General features: G+C 44.2%; 1 protein-coding gene across 2 annotated transcripts; it reads right to left on the bottom strand.

Moving 5' to 3' along the window:
- Positions 1-565: 565 nt before the first annotated feature.
- Positions 566-16,463, bottom strand: LOC147628537 (uncharacterized). 2 transcript variants are annotated; one of them, XM_086813723.1, is made up of 6 exons: positions 15,973-16,206; positions 15,709-15,774; positions 12,774-15,491; positions 12,487-12,671; positions 7,073-7,308; positions 566-2,718 (listed from the first exon to the last, which is right to left on the bottom strand). In XM_086813723.1, exons 3-6 carry the CDS (start codon positions 15,296-15,298, stop codon positions 1,978-1,980), a joined length of 3,687 nt encoding a protein of 1,228 aa, XP_086669849.1. In that variant the 5' UTR covers positions 15,299-15,491; positions 15,709-15,774; positions 15,973-16,206; the 3' UTR covers positions 566-1,977. The 2 variants fall into 2 exon arrangements, with proteins under 2 accessions (XP_086669849.1, XP_086669848.1); XM_086813722.1 differs by lacking the exon at positions 15,709-15,774 and having other exon boundaries at positions 15,973-16,463.
- Between the last annotated feature and the right edge of the window lie 290 nt (positions 16,464-16,753).

Raw genomic sequence — 16,753 nt, 5'->3', positions numbered from 1 at the left:
TCTTGTGAAACCGAAATTCCTACCCCCTATAATTCTCAACCAAATCATATCTCTTTCAACATCCATCCCACATTCACAATCAAATGCAAAAGAGAAATGTATCATCTGTACTACCATCGTGCAACACCTCCCAACCATAATCTAACAACCTCAAGTGATGCATTTTGATTTCAAATCAACACTTCCAAGGCATTGATCCTTCTGTGTGCAAGACACCGATATACAACATGAGTTACGATAGCGAATGCCCAATCTCTACATATAGGTGGAAGTGTGCACTATGCATGTTATAAACCATGGCATGGATCGAGCTTAGATTGTGGCCCTGATGAGTGGCCTAGTTCATGCACACTATTTCTCCATGTGAATTTCTTGTTTCCTTACATGAGGAAATTAGCTTCATTATATTTAAAATTAACAGGAAAACTTACAATTGATAAAAGACGAATGCATATTAACCCGCTTAGAATATAAAGCCTCACTTTCAAAGCTACAGGGGTGACATAAGCACCCTCAAACAAGGGTTTTAGAAAGCAGGAAAATGGGACCTTTGGATCAAAAGTAATAACGAAAAAGTGCCAAATTTATGAGACAAAGCAAAGGTTACAAGGAAAACTTGTCAAACTTACAAGTCAAGCTGCCTAATGGGTCTGACCAGAACTACTCGTACACAATAACTAAACGTCTCAGACACAATAACCAAACCATGAATGTCCCTCTTATGGGAATCTGTTACAAGTATTATTATAGCATGTTGCATGTACTAAGGGCACTACATGAGCAAAAGAGTTCTTATGATTTCAATTCCTAGAGATAACCTCCTATGCACTTGAACGCCATCTATGCATTATCCATGATGGTGATCTACACGATGATAATGGGCAACATCCTTACCCTTCAATTTCATTGCCCCCCAACCCTGCCCCAAAAATCTTCACTGACGAGTGACAAAATCTGCCCTAGCGCATGGCGCACAACGAAAAGAGCAAAGAGGGGCACAGCATACCTCTCTTGACACACTTGTGGCACTGCATAAAGTAACCTGTAGCAAGCAAGTAGACAAGTACTTGCAAACCCAATAGAATGGGGAAAGAAGCCTGCCTCTACAAGGCAAAAAATCAATGTGTAATATTGGAGTAATGAGCAAAGCCATGACTTAAAAATGGAAGGAACATCTAATGGAGTCAACTTCTTGCAATCATTAACACCTGTGGCACATATGGTAAGTGAGTGGTGGTTCACTTTCTTGCCCAAAACGTCTTGGTTGCCTTAAAGAAGTAAGAAGGTGAGTAGTACTCAGCAAATTCACTACTCTGGACAGTGCGGTCTTGCTTAATAATGGCCAGCATTTTACAAGTGACAACCACATCCATGTCATAAGGCAGCAACCATCTAGCTGATAAATACTTCATTTTGCCGAATGAGGCAAGGTACTTCACTTTGGCCAGACCTAAAGAGCCCAGAGATTCAGAATTCGATTAGAAGATTACAGACATGTGACCATTCAAGCTTTTTGAAATCTCATGACCCATGACGTCTCCCATGCTGCTCGGACTGGAGGCCTTCTCTGCACACCATCCTCCTCCTCAGACAGAGCCGGACCAGATTTCACTATCTCCAGTATAATGCACAGTTCAGAAGAAAGCTGCAAATATATACAGCAAGCTACAAAACAGAGACCACAGCTTCTTGCTATCCAATGTGACCTTACCAACTTCTGCCTTTTGTATAGCCAAAATCATCTGTCCTTGGGAGCATTGTTGAAAGTGACACCACCGGTCCACCTGTCTACCTCTGCATCTCTCCACTTCAAAACTGAAGCATGCCAACAAAAAATTTAGCTCTGAAAGAAGCTCATGGCAACATATCCCACCTCAAATTTTCACCCAACATTGCTGTACAGTGCAATTCTGAAGCATCCATTCAGCATCATAGAAACCTTAGCTTTCAAAGGATGAGAGCCCTAGGGTGAGCTGATTAGCCACGAATGTTCATCTTAAGTGGTTTTGCGAAGTCTTTGCAAACCTTTTCTAGCATACTTAAAAAGTCTCTAACTATCATAAACAATCGTAGTGGCTGTGTCTCTCTCAGATTGCCATGAAAGTAGGCAGTCGCTTGCTTCACCTTATCCAAAACCCTGCTTAAATCCTCTTTTGCCTTTGCTACATCATACTCTGCCTGAGAGCAAAACACTTCCATGTTTGCACCAAAATTGTCTTCTGTGGGGAAAATGCTCGACAACTGTGCTTGCACTTGAAAGCTTGTCTTCAACCTGTTCTGAATAGACAGCAACCCACTTGCCAGCTTCAATACAGATTGACTCAGTGCATCAGCATCCACACCTGCTGCCTTCTTTACACTTCCTAGCTCAGTACATAACTGCAAAACAACCTCCAATCCTCTACGCTTGACGTGATCCTCATTTTTCTTCCCATCTGATGCTGATGCATTTCCAGGCATCTTTGTGGATGAATCCACTTCATTACTTGCATGCATAGCTTTCAGACCTTCTGACTTGATGATTTCTTCAGCCACAAAATGGAGAAGGGTTGTTTTCCCATCAGCACTCTTCACATCGGATAGTTTCAACAGCGTGTCAAGTTTGAATGCTTCAGCTTCACCACGGTTGGTACCCCTATTCATGCGGTTTCCCGTCTTCAACACTGCTTCCAACAGTTTTAAGAAAAGGCGATTCTCTTTCACTTGGACGCATGCAGCCTGTAGTTTCAGAGGCATTAATCTCTCTCTCTCTCTCTCTCTCTCTCTCTCTCTCTCTCTCTCAGTGGATGTACAAGATATAGAGCTCAGATGACATAGGGATGGAGTATTGAGAGGACCTGCTCAAAGACAAGGCCAGCCCATACAAGATATTGCCCAGAGATCCATCAATGATTTGTTCATAGCACGAGCATCCAAATCAGCCACCCACGCCAACACCGCTGCATTAACATCAGCTCATACCAGCCGTACATGGGCCATATTCGTGTCCCAGAGGAGTCTTGAATGAGCAGGCCTGCTCCCTCCTACGTGCGAGGCGCCCCCAACCCAGAGCACCAAGGATCTCCACCCCACAGAGCAGATCAATGAGATTCTCTGACAACGTGATATGCCCTCACCATAGCCACATCTGCCATCACAAGGCTTATGGAGTCATGTTTCAGTTTTCAGTTTTCATGTTCTTTTTTAGTTTTTCCATGGCACTGTATACCCATGGTATCATTGTACTGTTCATGGTCTCATATGCCCTTCAGGTCTTTTGTATATCGAAGAACAGGCTCAAAAGGCCCTTTTAGACCTAAAGAAGTTTATAGACAGGACATTGAACCAGCATCAAAAGGAGATTCATGCTGTCAGGACTGTACAAGGCAAAGAGGAAATGTACAAACAGCTGCAAGATGAGATGCAACAAGAGATGGAAGCCTCGAAGGACGCATGCCTAGTTGCATGCATGGAGAAATGTATGGAATTATGCAAGGCAGAGATGCACAAGTATGGCAAATAGGAAAGAGAGCTAGCCACATAAGAAGCCCTTCCTCTAGAGATTGCCCAATTGCGAGATGTCAATGCCAAACTTGAGGCGGAACTAGAGAAGGCTAAGAAGGCAATCATAGCAGAGATTCAAGAAGCCAAATCACGATTCTGGGAGGAGCATGCAGGCCTTTGAAAAGACGTGGAAGCAACCAAAGAAGAGGTTGGAGAAACCTCCAAATGGGTTGAGGTTGTGAAAAAGCAAAAAACAGTCCACACCCCAAATGCCACATCCATCATGACGGCCACGCTTGAGGAAGAGAAGCGTCGCCAATCGCTCTAGATGTGCGAGTAATAGGCTTGCAAACGGGCAACTCACCAAAAGAGGACGGTGAGACTTTACACAGACAGATGGGCTCCCCTTTTGTAGATGCTTGGCAAGCCGGGAAGGACTTGACAAGGGAGAAGCCTCTCCTCCTCAAGTTCAAAGATATGGAGTCCCGTTTGGCATTCTTGAAGAAGAGGGCCACCCTCCGAACCACCAAAATATACCTTGGAGATGACCTCAACCCTCTACAGGTGGAACATAGGAAAGCTGGGATGGCTTAGGTTATGGAAGCCCGCAAGGCAAGGGGCCATTTACTGTGATGACCGAGTCATCATAACCGATAAATGCCCCACATGACAGTGCAAGGTCTATGAGACCACAGATGCATTGAGTATGGGAGTATGGAATTGCAATGGAACTCTATGGTCGGACACAGGAGGCTTCACAGAGACTTACACAAATAGGGATATTATCTTCTACACAAATACACATCAAAGCCCTGAGAGAGGGCTACCCAAAGTGGAGGGTTACACATGGAAGTCGTCGTGGGCTGGCACAAGCCCAACCTAATTCTGATCCAAATCCTGAAATCTCCAGAAGTACCACTGTGCCCCAAGCACGGCCAGCGACCACAAATCCAAAGCATCCCACCAAGTCTGAAAGCCCATCCTCCAAAACAACCCTGCACGCCACATCAAACCAAATGCAGAACTAGCAGGTGGAAGGACATCCTCAGAAGCATCACAAAGAGAGGCAGAGGTAGACTCCTCACAATGAGAAGGGAAGCAAGAATATAAACTGCAGTGGTATCATCAAAGTCCTCATAAGCATCACTGAGAGTAGAAGACTCTTCCATAAATGGAATTAGATCCCTAGAATCAGTAGATGACACAAGCTGGAGATCAGATGTCAAAGAATCATCCGGAGGTGAAGCAACAAGAACAAACTCCTCAAATGCCGGACCACAGGGGGTCCACTGTCCTCCACTCCAAAACTAGTGTCGACCAAAGTGCTGTCATCAAAGCACTCTAATCCAAAAACTTGTCGCCAGTCATTTGTGTCACCAAACAGGTCACACAACAACTTCCAAACAGAGAAGATTGTAGCATCAGGAGAGGCACAGATGAAGTGACCGTCAAGCTTGTTTGCTTCGTCAAAGAAGCAACAAGTGAGGGGCAAGGTAGCCATATCAGCAACAAACAAGTGATCCCTGCGTAAGGATCACACCTCACAAGCAAAACACGCTCCTTTCTCTGCAAACACTACAAAGAACACAGGCTCGGACTAAATAAACTCTGCTCAAGATCTTTGAAAAGATCACTATTCTCGGCAAGAAAGAACTACTCTCCTCCAGAATCTAGAATTGTGCAGCAGAAGAAAGTCTCCACAAGTACAGAACAGTTCTCGAACCACTCCTGAAGCACTGGTGCATCCACTGGATCCCCTCTGAGTGCTAGCTGCACCGCTAGAGATGGGAAACTCAGCCTAAAACGCTGCTGTCCAGCAAAGAAATCTGCACTCCGCCACCAACAGAAGGCAAGGAACAAGTAGAAACCAAGTACTGTGTCGGCCAGGACCAAAAACGCAGGTATAGATGCTCCAAAATCAGCAAAACATTGACTCAAATCAGTAAATCCAGCCACTAAACAGCTCCGCGATGAGAACGCTGATGCAGATCTGCTCCAACCGCAAGTTGAAGCCACTAGAAATCGTGGATCTCAAAAACACAGATCACCAGACTGGCAATCAGAACTGAATGTGATGTGGGCTGAAAACCGCTGAAGAAGAGTGAGCTACTAATGCTGTAAGTCACCGGTGCTCTGATACCATGAAAGAATGCACAACGGAAGATGGGAAATAGTGTATTATGTAACTAATTCCGAGCTAGACTAGGGCCCAAGCCATACAACCACTCCCTGCCTAGATATACGTCTGCTCTGGTCGGGATCCTAGTGGGCGTGGCCGACGAGCACGACATAAGATAACTGCTCTATCAGTGGTCGTGCGAGAGAGAGAGAGAGAGAGAGAGAGAGAGAGAGAGAGAGAGAGAGATGGAGAAAACGCAAGAGTATACCTGCTCTCTATACCAATCACCCGAGCAGGAGGTACATGGTCAGCCCTAGGGGCTCAAGCAGGACACCAAAGAAGAGCCAGCAGCAGGGGATGATGATCTCTAACATCATGGTCTTCAAAACATTATATCACGTTACATCTAGCCTATCTTTCCCATACAAGGGAGCCCAAGTGGAGATTGTTCCATCTTATGTGTACGGTGTACCTCGGGGTTACTTTACAGGCCCGATCTTTTCCATGAGACCAGCCTGCCTTCTCTGCAAAGATGCCTCATTTCAGCTTTACCCATAGTTGCGATGGGAAACAGGAACGGGAACGGGAGTGTAGTATGGAATGGGAACAGGAACCAGAACGGATATGGAATGGAAATTGAACGACATGATGCCAAAATACCATCATGAGAAATAAGAATGGGAATGGGGGAACGGAAACGAGAATGGTAGGGGATGGGAAACAGCATTTCCACCTTCCATAGGGCCAGAATGGCTGTTTCTTGTGACTATATATTTACCAAGACCACACATCATGGGAGAAGACCACACAAAATAGGAAGTGACGCAGCTACAAATGTCATGGAGAGTTTGATCCTGGCTCGGGAAGAATGCTGGCAGCATGCCTAACACATGCAAGTTAGCATCCTCGTGGTGTTTCCGGTGGCGGAGATACACTGGAAGGCAAACAGGCTACCATGGCTGGGCCTTGGCTCCTCCAAGCAGCTCTTTTCTGAGGGAAAGGACATCCTGAGATCTAGTACAGATGTGCAAAGGAGATGAGCTTTAACAGCTCTATCTCGATTCTCCATTGAAACTAGATCCACAGACCACACTCCCATACAGCGCCACTTTCTTCCATTGACTAGAGAGGGTTTTAAAGGGGTTGTGACAAGCTCCGATAGATTTCAGCCCAACCTGCCACACTCTCATCTAGGAAGAGCTTGTAAAATCTTGATCACCTCCCCTTGCACCTCAATTTGTAGCATCAAGTTTTTTTTCATTAATTTGTCTTGCTCCAAAACACACTCCAGGAGAACACTTCTAGAGGATATTTGAGGTAGAGAGACCAAGAGATAAGCACTCCCCATGCGCCCACCCCTGCTCTCTCCTCTTTTCCCCACAAAAAAGGCATTAGAAAGTAAATCAAAACCTGTACTGCTAGAAATCTCCAAAAACACACACACACACACAACAAGGATTGAATGCATACCTCCAAAATTTGTAATAATTCTTGGACTTGAGCCAAATCATCTTTGAAACAAGCCTTGTATTGCATAGCTTGTAGCCGTTGAAATGCATTGGGGATTTCTAGAACTGCCTTTAGGAATCGCTCTGCAGGACCAAGCTCTAATTTATCAGCAGAAAAATCAAGCAAAGCCTTCTGCTCTTCCTGTGTCGGAGACATCTTCACTAACACTTCCAACCACTCGGCTTTCATGCCATCTCCTGCACACACAACTTTCATTAGCAAGTTAAAAAAGGTTCAAACTTAACACATGTACAACACTTCATGCCTTCTTTTGCAGAGAGTAAGACATTTTGAAACCTGAAAATGGACTACTTGTCTACGTCCAAGGCAAGCTCAATATGATATGTACCCTTTTACCATACAGCAGTTATGCAGAAGCGATGTAAAGAAGCCACAAAGCATTTCATTAGTTCTACATAGGAGCATCATAGACCAAAAAAGAAATAAACCTGCCATAGGAAACCCTAAATTAATGTATGTGCAGGCTTCTCCAGGTACCCAGCACTTTGCAGAACAGTTTTCCACCTTGCAGGCAGCATGGATAGGCCCAACAAGAAGCGAGCAGACCGGCAAGGGAAGCATGGACAGTGTCCAGGACAAGCAGCAGCAGGCCCTTTTGGCAGGTCACGCTAGCTGACCACCAACAGCAGCATCTACCAAATTTGGCCTATAAATACTTCAGCCTTTTCTGTTCAGCCTCTGTCTCAGCCCTTGCACAACCCAAATCAGCAGCAAGGCAATAACAAGATCACTTCCATACATTGGCAGCCTGCATTCACCTGCAAACAGAGGATCTCAGTTAACTTGGGTTTGCCTTTGAGCACTGTTTTCTAGTATTCTCAGTTCTTGGCCTTCGGCGCTAGTTCTGGGCAGGCTCAGATGAGCTCATGATTACTCTCTAGGCTCAATTTGACTGTTTAGGGCATCTAATATTTTCAGTTCTCAGCCTTCAGCCCCTGTTCTGGGCAGGCTGAGATGAGCTCACGTTTACTCTCTAGGCTTTATTTGACTGTTTAGGACTGTAAGGAGGTCCTTATTGGGGACCATCACCACCCAATCGTAGCTCTATCCGGAGCACCCCAAGCTAGAGGCTAGACCACACCACACTTTTGGCCAAATCCTGGCGTCCCATACCATTGAGGCCCACCAGTCCAAATGTATGGCTCAAGCCATGGCCAAGGCCTCACTTGGGTCCTGATCCCTTTGGGAGCTGTCCTCCCTTTTGGAGATGTGCACTTACGAGCAAATAACTCATTTCTATAGATTTTGAGTCCTAAAGTGGAAAAGCACAATGACTAATAAATAATCCCTTTCACACTAACCAACACCACAAGTGCCTGTAAGTCACTTATTACCCTATGCATCCCTGTCCGGGGCTGCACCTAGGTATAAGCCTGGCCTCAGATTATATGTGGGCCATGTTATGACTTTTGGAGTCATTACATAGTCCCTCTTTTAAACTAGGTCCCCCCTTCAACCGATGGTGAAATGGCTAGAAAGGCAGTCAAGGAAGTATCTCTTGAGAGATTCAACAGTCTTCCAAGAACTGTCTTCTTCAGTATGAACCTTCCACTTGCTTAACGTTTCATGAAAGTCTAAATCTGGTTGCACCTAAAGGTTTTGCAATCCAACAGTCCATGGAGCTCTAGATTGATATACATTTATGAACATGAATGGACTCAATTCGATGGCTACATGCTTTGGACTATTATATATGCAAATTCAACACGTAGAAGATACTCTCTCTCAGAGACAACAGCTCAAAGCATATATGCAAGCGTTTGATTAACCCTCTCCTTTTCACCATCAAATTAAGATGGTCCGCCAAACTCATTTTCAGTTGCATATTCAATTTCTTGAATACCTCTTGATAGTCCCTGGGGATGCCCTGCCATTATTCGATTTTTGGATTTTGTGTTTGATACTAGAGTAACTTGGACCTACTGGGTGCTTGGTAGAATCATTGGACCCTCAGATGAAGCCAATTGTCTTTCTCATTCATCAGATTCTCATGCTTGTGAAATCTTTGGTGCACAAAAAATGTCCTCATCTTCAAGAGTCTACTGTACAGGATCTCAATCCAACCCCTTTCTCGTTTCAGATCAAAGTTAATATTTCTTGTTTTGTGCACACCAATGGGGGGGTTCATGAACCCTTTACTCGACTCACAAGAAGTTATATCTATGTTGGTTCCCCATACTACATAATATCTTAAACCTCAAGTGTTTCACTTTCATAGCTTTGCTAAAGTTATCTCATCTATCTTCATCTACTTGCAGGTTGTGCTGCTGTAAAGGGATATGTTGATGGAAGCTCTTAGCTCCAGATTCAATCATAGCAAACATCTACCTTAAAGCTCTGTGAAGACATTGGTTTTCATCTTGATGGTGGACAGGACATTATGAGTCTAGTTTGGATAGTCAACCTCTCTTGTACCTTGTTCAATTATATTGTCAAAACCAGTCTTGTAGTGTCAGCCTTGTACATTCTTATATATGAGCTTCATAGACATCATAGTCTTATGTTGATGCTATGTGAACAATTGATATGAATCTTGTACAATCTTCTGTATATCCGTAGTCCTATAATGGACAGTTAGTCTTTAAGGCTGATGTCATCTTGATATGTTTCTTGAGCTTTTATTGATACATAAAACTACTACTCTCAAAAGAAAAAGAAGTAACTCAAAAACTTGAAATCATAGTCACTAATAATGTTTTTGGCAAACCATATAAATGAAACAGCTTTCAACAAAAACTGGACAAGTTGTGGAGTTGTTATTATGCTTCTTATGGGAATAAACCTTGCCACTTTGGTTAAGCGATCAATTATCACCCAAATGGCATCAATAATCTGTCTTTGGCTCACCGGCTTTGGCTCGTCTTGAACTTCAGAAAAAAGTGAACCTGCATATTGCTTCAACCAACGGACGTGAAAAATGTCATGCATGGTCCAACTAGGCAGAAGTCAAAGCTTCCTGGAGACTTCATTGATTTTCTTGACAATTGAGAATGGTCAAACTCCAGAAAGAAGCTTTGGGCATGGCTTGTCTACAGATTTCAATCACTGCTTCTTTCATGATTCGGAGATACACTTAGTCACCTTCTGAAACTTCACATCTCTCGAGTCTTTGTTGGCATGTCACGTGTAGGCCGCCTGCGCTTGCCAACCAATCCTTGATGGATTCCACGATCTCTTGGTAAGACTGGGTGATGCAATCGATGTCAAGTACATGAGATGCCGTCCTAAGCACAAGAGACTAGATGGGTCTCCCAAAAAAAGCTTCGTACAGCTTCTGTCAATAGGTAAGGAAAACGAACCATTCTACACTACCTGAACAACCAAAGGCAAAAAGATTTCCCAATTATCTTGCTAGTCGTGGACATAACACTTGAGCATGTCAAATGCCAACTGATTATAAATCTCCATCCAAACATTTGTTTGTGGGCACACGCAAATTTCAGTTTAGTACCAAGATTATCAAAGAATGCTCGCCAAAAATGACTTGTAAACTTACGCTGGCAGATCTATTGAAGGTGTTGAAATAACCAGTTGTACAAACATCATGTTTGGCTCATACTAAGAAACTATTTGAAGCTTTTGCAACTTGCAAATTTGGGTTCTCAAGTATGGAGAATTTCTTGAAATTGGAGATCTAGCACCCATAGACTTTTGGGACTTTTCCAAAATCAAGCCTACTGCATCAAATTGGAGTCTCTACACCAATGAAAATTTGGGGCTTTTCCTCTACAACTCCCAAGAGCAAAACTTCATCAACATATTGAGCTGAAGTTTCTAACTTCCAAAAGTTCTTCTATTTCCGAGTATGATTCAAGGATTCTCTACCAGGGATGTCCCCAAAATCTAAATATTTTGTAGTCATGGGTTCCTTGCCCAGGAAGTCCCTCAAAATCTAAATATTTTGAGTTTCTTTTTGTAATGCTTTATCTTTCCCTCTCTACCCTGCTTAGAGCAAGGAGGGTTTGTTTGGTATGCTAATGTAGGCTACCTTTATCAGCAACATTGGCAGTGTGCTCTCAAGGTGCTTCGGTACTTGAGTGGTACTTTGGACTTTGGCATCTTTTATGGCCAAGGGTGCACTCTTCTTGGATGGATTGATTCAGATTAGGCTGGAGATCCGGATACTCAGCATACACACTTGCTCCCTTTTGTATCCTTCACTTATGAGACTATTTGGTCTCTTGCCTAGGATTGCATGCACTGCAGTATATTCAGCTTATTAGCTTCATCTCTCTCTCTCTCTCTCTCTCTCTCTCTCTCTCTCTCTCTCTCTCCTCTCAATTCAGCACATTCTAGTGCTCCCCTTGGTTCCGCTCTGTGCACACTCTATCAAGCTGGCCATGACCAAGCTCACTTAGTTAACTTATGAGTTCTGGGTATAGAGGCAAACCCGACATGATGCTTCTATAGATTTCTTCCTTTGTAATGCATCCAACCAAAGCCCACCACTTACACTAGTGGTCCATGACATGCTTCCATCACAAATGACAGATATTCTCTCTGCCATCAGATCCATATTGGCGGAGGAGGGCATCACTACTAGTTGATCATAGCTAGTTTCTCTCCTGCAGGGTCACATGCTGATATCACATCTATATACACTAGTGATTGTCATTTTTCCTTTTCTCTCAGTTACTTTTTCCATGGCTCGGTAAATCCATGGTATCATTGTATCACTTATGGTCGCATAGACCCTTGGGGTCTTTTGCAAACGTTAATATTACTTTCTTTCTTTCTCTCCTTCTCTCTCTCTCTTGCTCAGAAGTTCTGATTTATCGATGTGCTCTAACAAAGTTAACCATTCCATCTCTAAGCTTCTGCATGTAACAACTAGATTCTCCCAAGTATGTCCAAAAAGACGAGAAATAACTCCCTCAACTCATTCACATAAGCCTCAAAGGTTCTACCCTTCACTGAGAGATTGCAAAATTTAGCAACACTTTACATACTTATCCTAGGGCTTTGCAAAAGTATCAATAAACTTTTGCTTAAATTTATTCCATTCAATAAAGCCAGAGCCTTCTTAGACTTGAAATCCCGCAACCAGGAATATGATTTGTTCTTCATGTGCATCTCTACCAAGATAGCCCGTTGATCTCGAGGGCAATTGGAAAGACGAAGTGGGCCTCCCACTTGTCAACCCCCAAGACTGCACATAAGCAGGTGTCTTCTCCTTCTTCTCTCCCAAAAAAGGTTCAGGTTGAAAAGCAGAATAAGAAGGTTGCATAAGTTGAATGGGTTGCCGTTAAAATTGATTATACATTGGATCAGTAAGCTACGCATTGAAGTCCTTGACTGGGTGCAATTACAATAATTATTATTTTTAGCTGCCCAACAAACCAAGAACGGCATACCTTCAAGCAAGGCATCACATATATCTTGTGTAGAAATGTTGAGCGCTCGCAGCTGTATTGCAATGTTCTGAGCTTTCTTTGAATCAAGAATTCCTTTTTTCTTTGCTGGCATAGGGGACTTGCCCACCTCCTTTCGCGCATTTGCATTTGTGCCAAAAAGAGTCGCAATTTCATTCTCGTTCAGCCTGCAAAATATTGAGAGAAAGACTTGAAAGAGTACATCAGAAACATGCAAACTCAAACCCAGAAAAATGCAGATGAAAGACAGATGATGTCTGAACACTAACTTGAAAGAACCTGTCCTCAGCTTGTCCCACACCATTGAATGTGATGGATCTGCCCGAACTTTGTCCCAGTGCAATGGCTTAAGCTTTTGTAAATTTTGAGCTGAATCCTGTTGTGGAACTTGAGGAGGTTTGGAAGTAGGGGGAGGCCGGGGAGCAGAACCAGGGGGTGGTGGACCTTTTGCACCAGGAGGTGGTGGTGGTGGAGGGCCCTTTGCATTAGGTGGGGGAGGTGCAGGAGGACCCTTTGTACTTGGTAAAGGAGGTGGGGGAGGTGCAGGAGGGCCCTTTGTACTTGGTAAAGGAGGTGGGGGAGGTGGGGGAGGGCCTTTTGTACTCGGCAAAGGAGGTGGAGGAGGTGGGGGAGGGCCCTTTGTACTCGGCAAAGGAGGTGGAAGAGGTGGGGGAGGGCCCTTGGTACTCGGCAAAGGAGGTGGAGGAGGTGGGGGAGGGCCCTTGGTACTCGGCAAAGGAGGTGGAGGGCCCCTTGTACTCGGCAAAGGAGGTGGAGGTGGTGGAGGTGGTGGTGGAGGAGGAGGGCCCTTTGCAGTCAAAAAAGGAGGTTCAGGAGGAGCAACTCCAGTTGAAACAAGATCACAAGGAAGCTGAGCTTCACCCACTGGGACGTATGAAGCACCTGTAAGGTCAGCTGCAGGTTGTAAAAGAGGTTGACCAGTAACAATGGAGGAAAATGTAAGAGGTGGAATAGCTTGGGATGCCTGACTAGTTAAAGCAGTCGTTGAAGATGGAGGAAAATTTGATGAATATGTCTTGGTCATCTCAGTATTTGATAGAGCAAAATGGGTGTCACTAGAAAAAGTGAGCTGCTTTGAAGGATAACGGGAAGAAAGGGAAGATGGAAGTACTGTGGTCTCTGCTTGGGAAGCCTGATTGCTTGCAAAAGCAGTGGCAAAAGCAGCAGCAACTGACTTGACAGGTATTGAAGAGTTAATCTCACCAGCAGAAGAGGCAGATGATGATAAGTCCGCTTGATAAGCCTTACGTGCAAAAGCAGCAGCCACAGACTTGACCGGTATTGAAGAATAGATCTCACCCGCAGAAGAGGCCGATGATGCCACCATGGCTTCAGAAGACTGGCTGGCAAAAGCAGCAGCAACTGACTTGACAGGAATTGAAGAATGGATTTCATCAGCTGACAAAGAGGATCTTTGCCTCTGTGCTTTAAGAATAGCTGCTGAAACAAGTGCAGGTGGCAATGGGAGAGGTGGAACCACTTGTGGGGTAAAATTAAAGACTGCAGGTGCAGTTGTGCTTGGTCCTCGTGATATCAGGCAAGGCTGCGAGGTCAGAGAATCAGCTGCTGTACTGCCAAAAGGTAGCTCACCAGATGCTGTACGAAATGATGGTGCAGTCGCAGACGGCGGCCCAAAAGTCTCTGCCAATGATTGGGCAGCATACATAGAATTTTGATGTGCAGATAAAGTATGCCCCATTGGCAATGATGATTGCTCTGAAACAGAAACCTCAGTCATCATAACAAGATGTTGCTCTGGTACTGGTGCATCCAGAGAGTGATCGACAGATGACACTGAAAGTGATGTCCTGGTGGTTGATGGCTGCTGTGGGAAGGAAAGCTCGGTCAATGTAGTGGGGGGGCATTCCGCCTTTGTAGTTGCACAAACATGTGGATGCGGTGTATATGAGATAGATGAACCCACTGTTGCAGGACACTGTTGTTCTGAAGAAGCAGCATGCAGCTGGCTTGCCGTTGAGCTTGGCCAAAAACCTTCAGGGGTTAAAGCCACCGAATCATTACCTGCTTCCCCTGAATTGTTTGAAAACCATGCCAACTGTTTAGGCCCATGAACAGGGTGAAGGGTGGCAGTGGCTGCATCTTGAGATGGTAGGGCTGAAGATGCTGCTACCATGGGCGTCGAGGCTGTGAGAGCTCCATTATTTCTGTGGAGGGGCCCAAAAATGCTAAACTCTTTTGCCTTCGTTAGAGACGTCGGCATTGACAAAGCTCGGAAACCAACGGGGCCAACCCACTCCAAATTTCCAAGCTCTAGCTGGCTTCCTCCCTTCTGATGGTGCCCTTCCACTGTGGGCAAAGGACCTTGCAGATTCGCAATGAAGCTGTCATTTGGCTTAGAAGTTACCGACCAAGTCGAAACACTATCCTGACTGACCATTGAATCACTAACATGGCTATTGCCAACAAAATTTCCATTCTGCTTGGACGCAATAGACCACATGGAAACACTTTCTGGCTTAAGTGCTGGTGATCCATTGACAGTGTTACCGGTGCCCCCTTGAAATCTCCAAAAGTGACTCCTTAGGTTTGTATCAAGTAGTGGGTTATCATAGGTAGCACTGAAAGGAGGATCCTTTGCTCTTTTCTTTCCGAGCCTCAATTTCTGATAAAGGAAGCAGATAATCACGACGATGAGGGTAGTGACAACTGCGGTGATGAGCACGGCTGTTACGACTGTCTTTGTATTTGATGATGGTGAGTTTGACGGTAGTAATGAAGGAGAAGGGCTGGGTTGGCCTGTGGCTGCATCCATAGGAGAGAATATTGATAAGATAGTAATATATTATTATTATTTTTTGAAGGGATTTTTATGTCAACGGATGTGCAGCTTCGTAGGGCTAGGGCTTCCTGTAGATAACTTATGTAAATCGCTTTGCGCCATAGCTGACCCCATCAAATTCTATTCTTGGACTTCCCTTTGTGCATAACCCAAGTCTCCTTTGTCACTGATGCCCACAAAATCGTTGTTAGTGGAAGCCAGAAGTGCATCAAAACATAAAAATTTGAAGCAGTATAAAGCATGCAGAAATTTGAAGCAAAATGGGAAAAGTTGCTTGCATTAACCCATTAGAGTATGTTTTGAAACAAGCATTTTGGCGATCTTAGTTCCGTCTTTTTCAGCTTAAGAAGCGCAAATTTGCATGTGGGTTCTCGTCTGCCCACCAAGTAAGGTCTTGGGCGATGGTTTTCCAGGTAAGCCGAAAGAGCCCCCTTGAAATTTCCGACCACCTCAATGGAGAAAAGAAAGTATTCAAGATGGGCGGCTATGGAAATTTGAGCTATGGGGTATTATCCGATATAAGGGGAAAAATTCGAGCTGTAAGAATTCCATGATGCGCTCACAGCTTCTTCTTCTTCTTTTTTAAAATTATTATTTATTAAGGCAAAACTACTTCTTTCTATGTCTTTGGAAATAACCCACTTTACCGGCCTTGATTATGCCGCCCTCGCTTTCCCTTGATCCGGTACTGGAGGCATGGCCCTGTGTAATTTTTGCGTGCTCCAGGCTCACCTTGTCTGTCTGTCTGTCTAACTGCCTGCGAATTGCCTGTGTTTTGATGAGCCTTTGGAAATCACCGGCCAAGACAAGAGCGCGTTAAAACAATCGTACAGCAAACGTTGCCCGCGTTGTTTTCAATTTTCAAAATCGTTCTCCCTTCCGAGGAAATTGGAGCTCAGAAATGTTTAAATTCTTCCAGCTGCTAAAAGTTCTCGAGTGCTTTCAAAGCATAGGACGGGTTCCCTACTGATACCATCTAAATTGCTTGTGCTACATGTTTATTGAGCTAGTACATAGCTAGCCTAGTCAATGAAATCACTTATTTTTTTTAAGTGTTAATCCATCCATTTTTTTAAAGTGTTAATCCATCCATTTTTTTAACACAACACAACTATTGGTTCTGAGTATTGCTACATTCGCATCAACACAGAAACAAGGATGCTATCAAAAGTATCCCTAATAAAATTTTGAGCCTGATTGTCACAAACAAGGCAGATGCTCTAATTATTGAATATAGAAGATGCCTCTATAATCCAATTATTGAATATAGAAGATGCCTCTATAATCCTTATTATTAGTCATAATAAAGTTAATTATTTTTACTATAACATTGTTTTTCGGCTCAGACGGCTTATGGCTGACTTGGGTGTTGGACAGGATTCTGCCACCTCTATCTACACTGACAGTCAGAGCGCATTGGCAGTTGCG

This window comes from Cibotium barometz, chromosome 19, assembly GCF_041138505.1.
Source record: "Cibotium barometz isolate CiBa-2024 chromosome 19, ASM4113850v1, whole genome shotgun sequence".
NCBI lineage: Eukaryota > Viridiplantae > Streptophyta > Polypodiopsida > Cyatheales > Cibotiaceae > Cibotium > Cibotium barometz.
The sequence above is the reverse complement of the archived record's forward strand: the minus strand, read 5'-3'. Positions and strand labels throughout refer to the sequence as shown.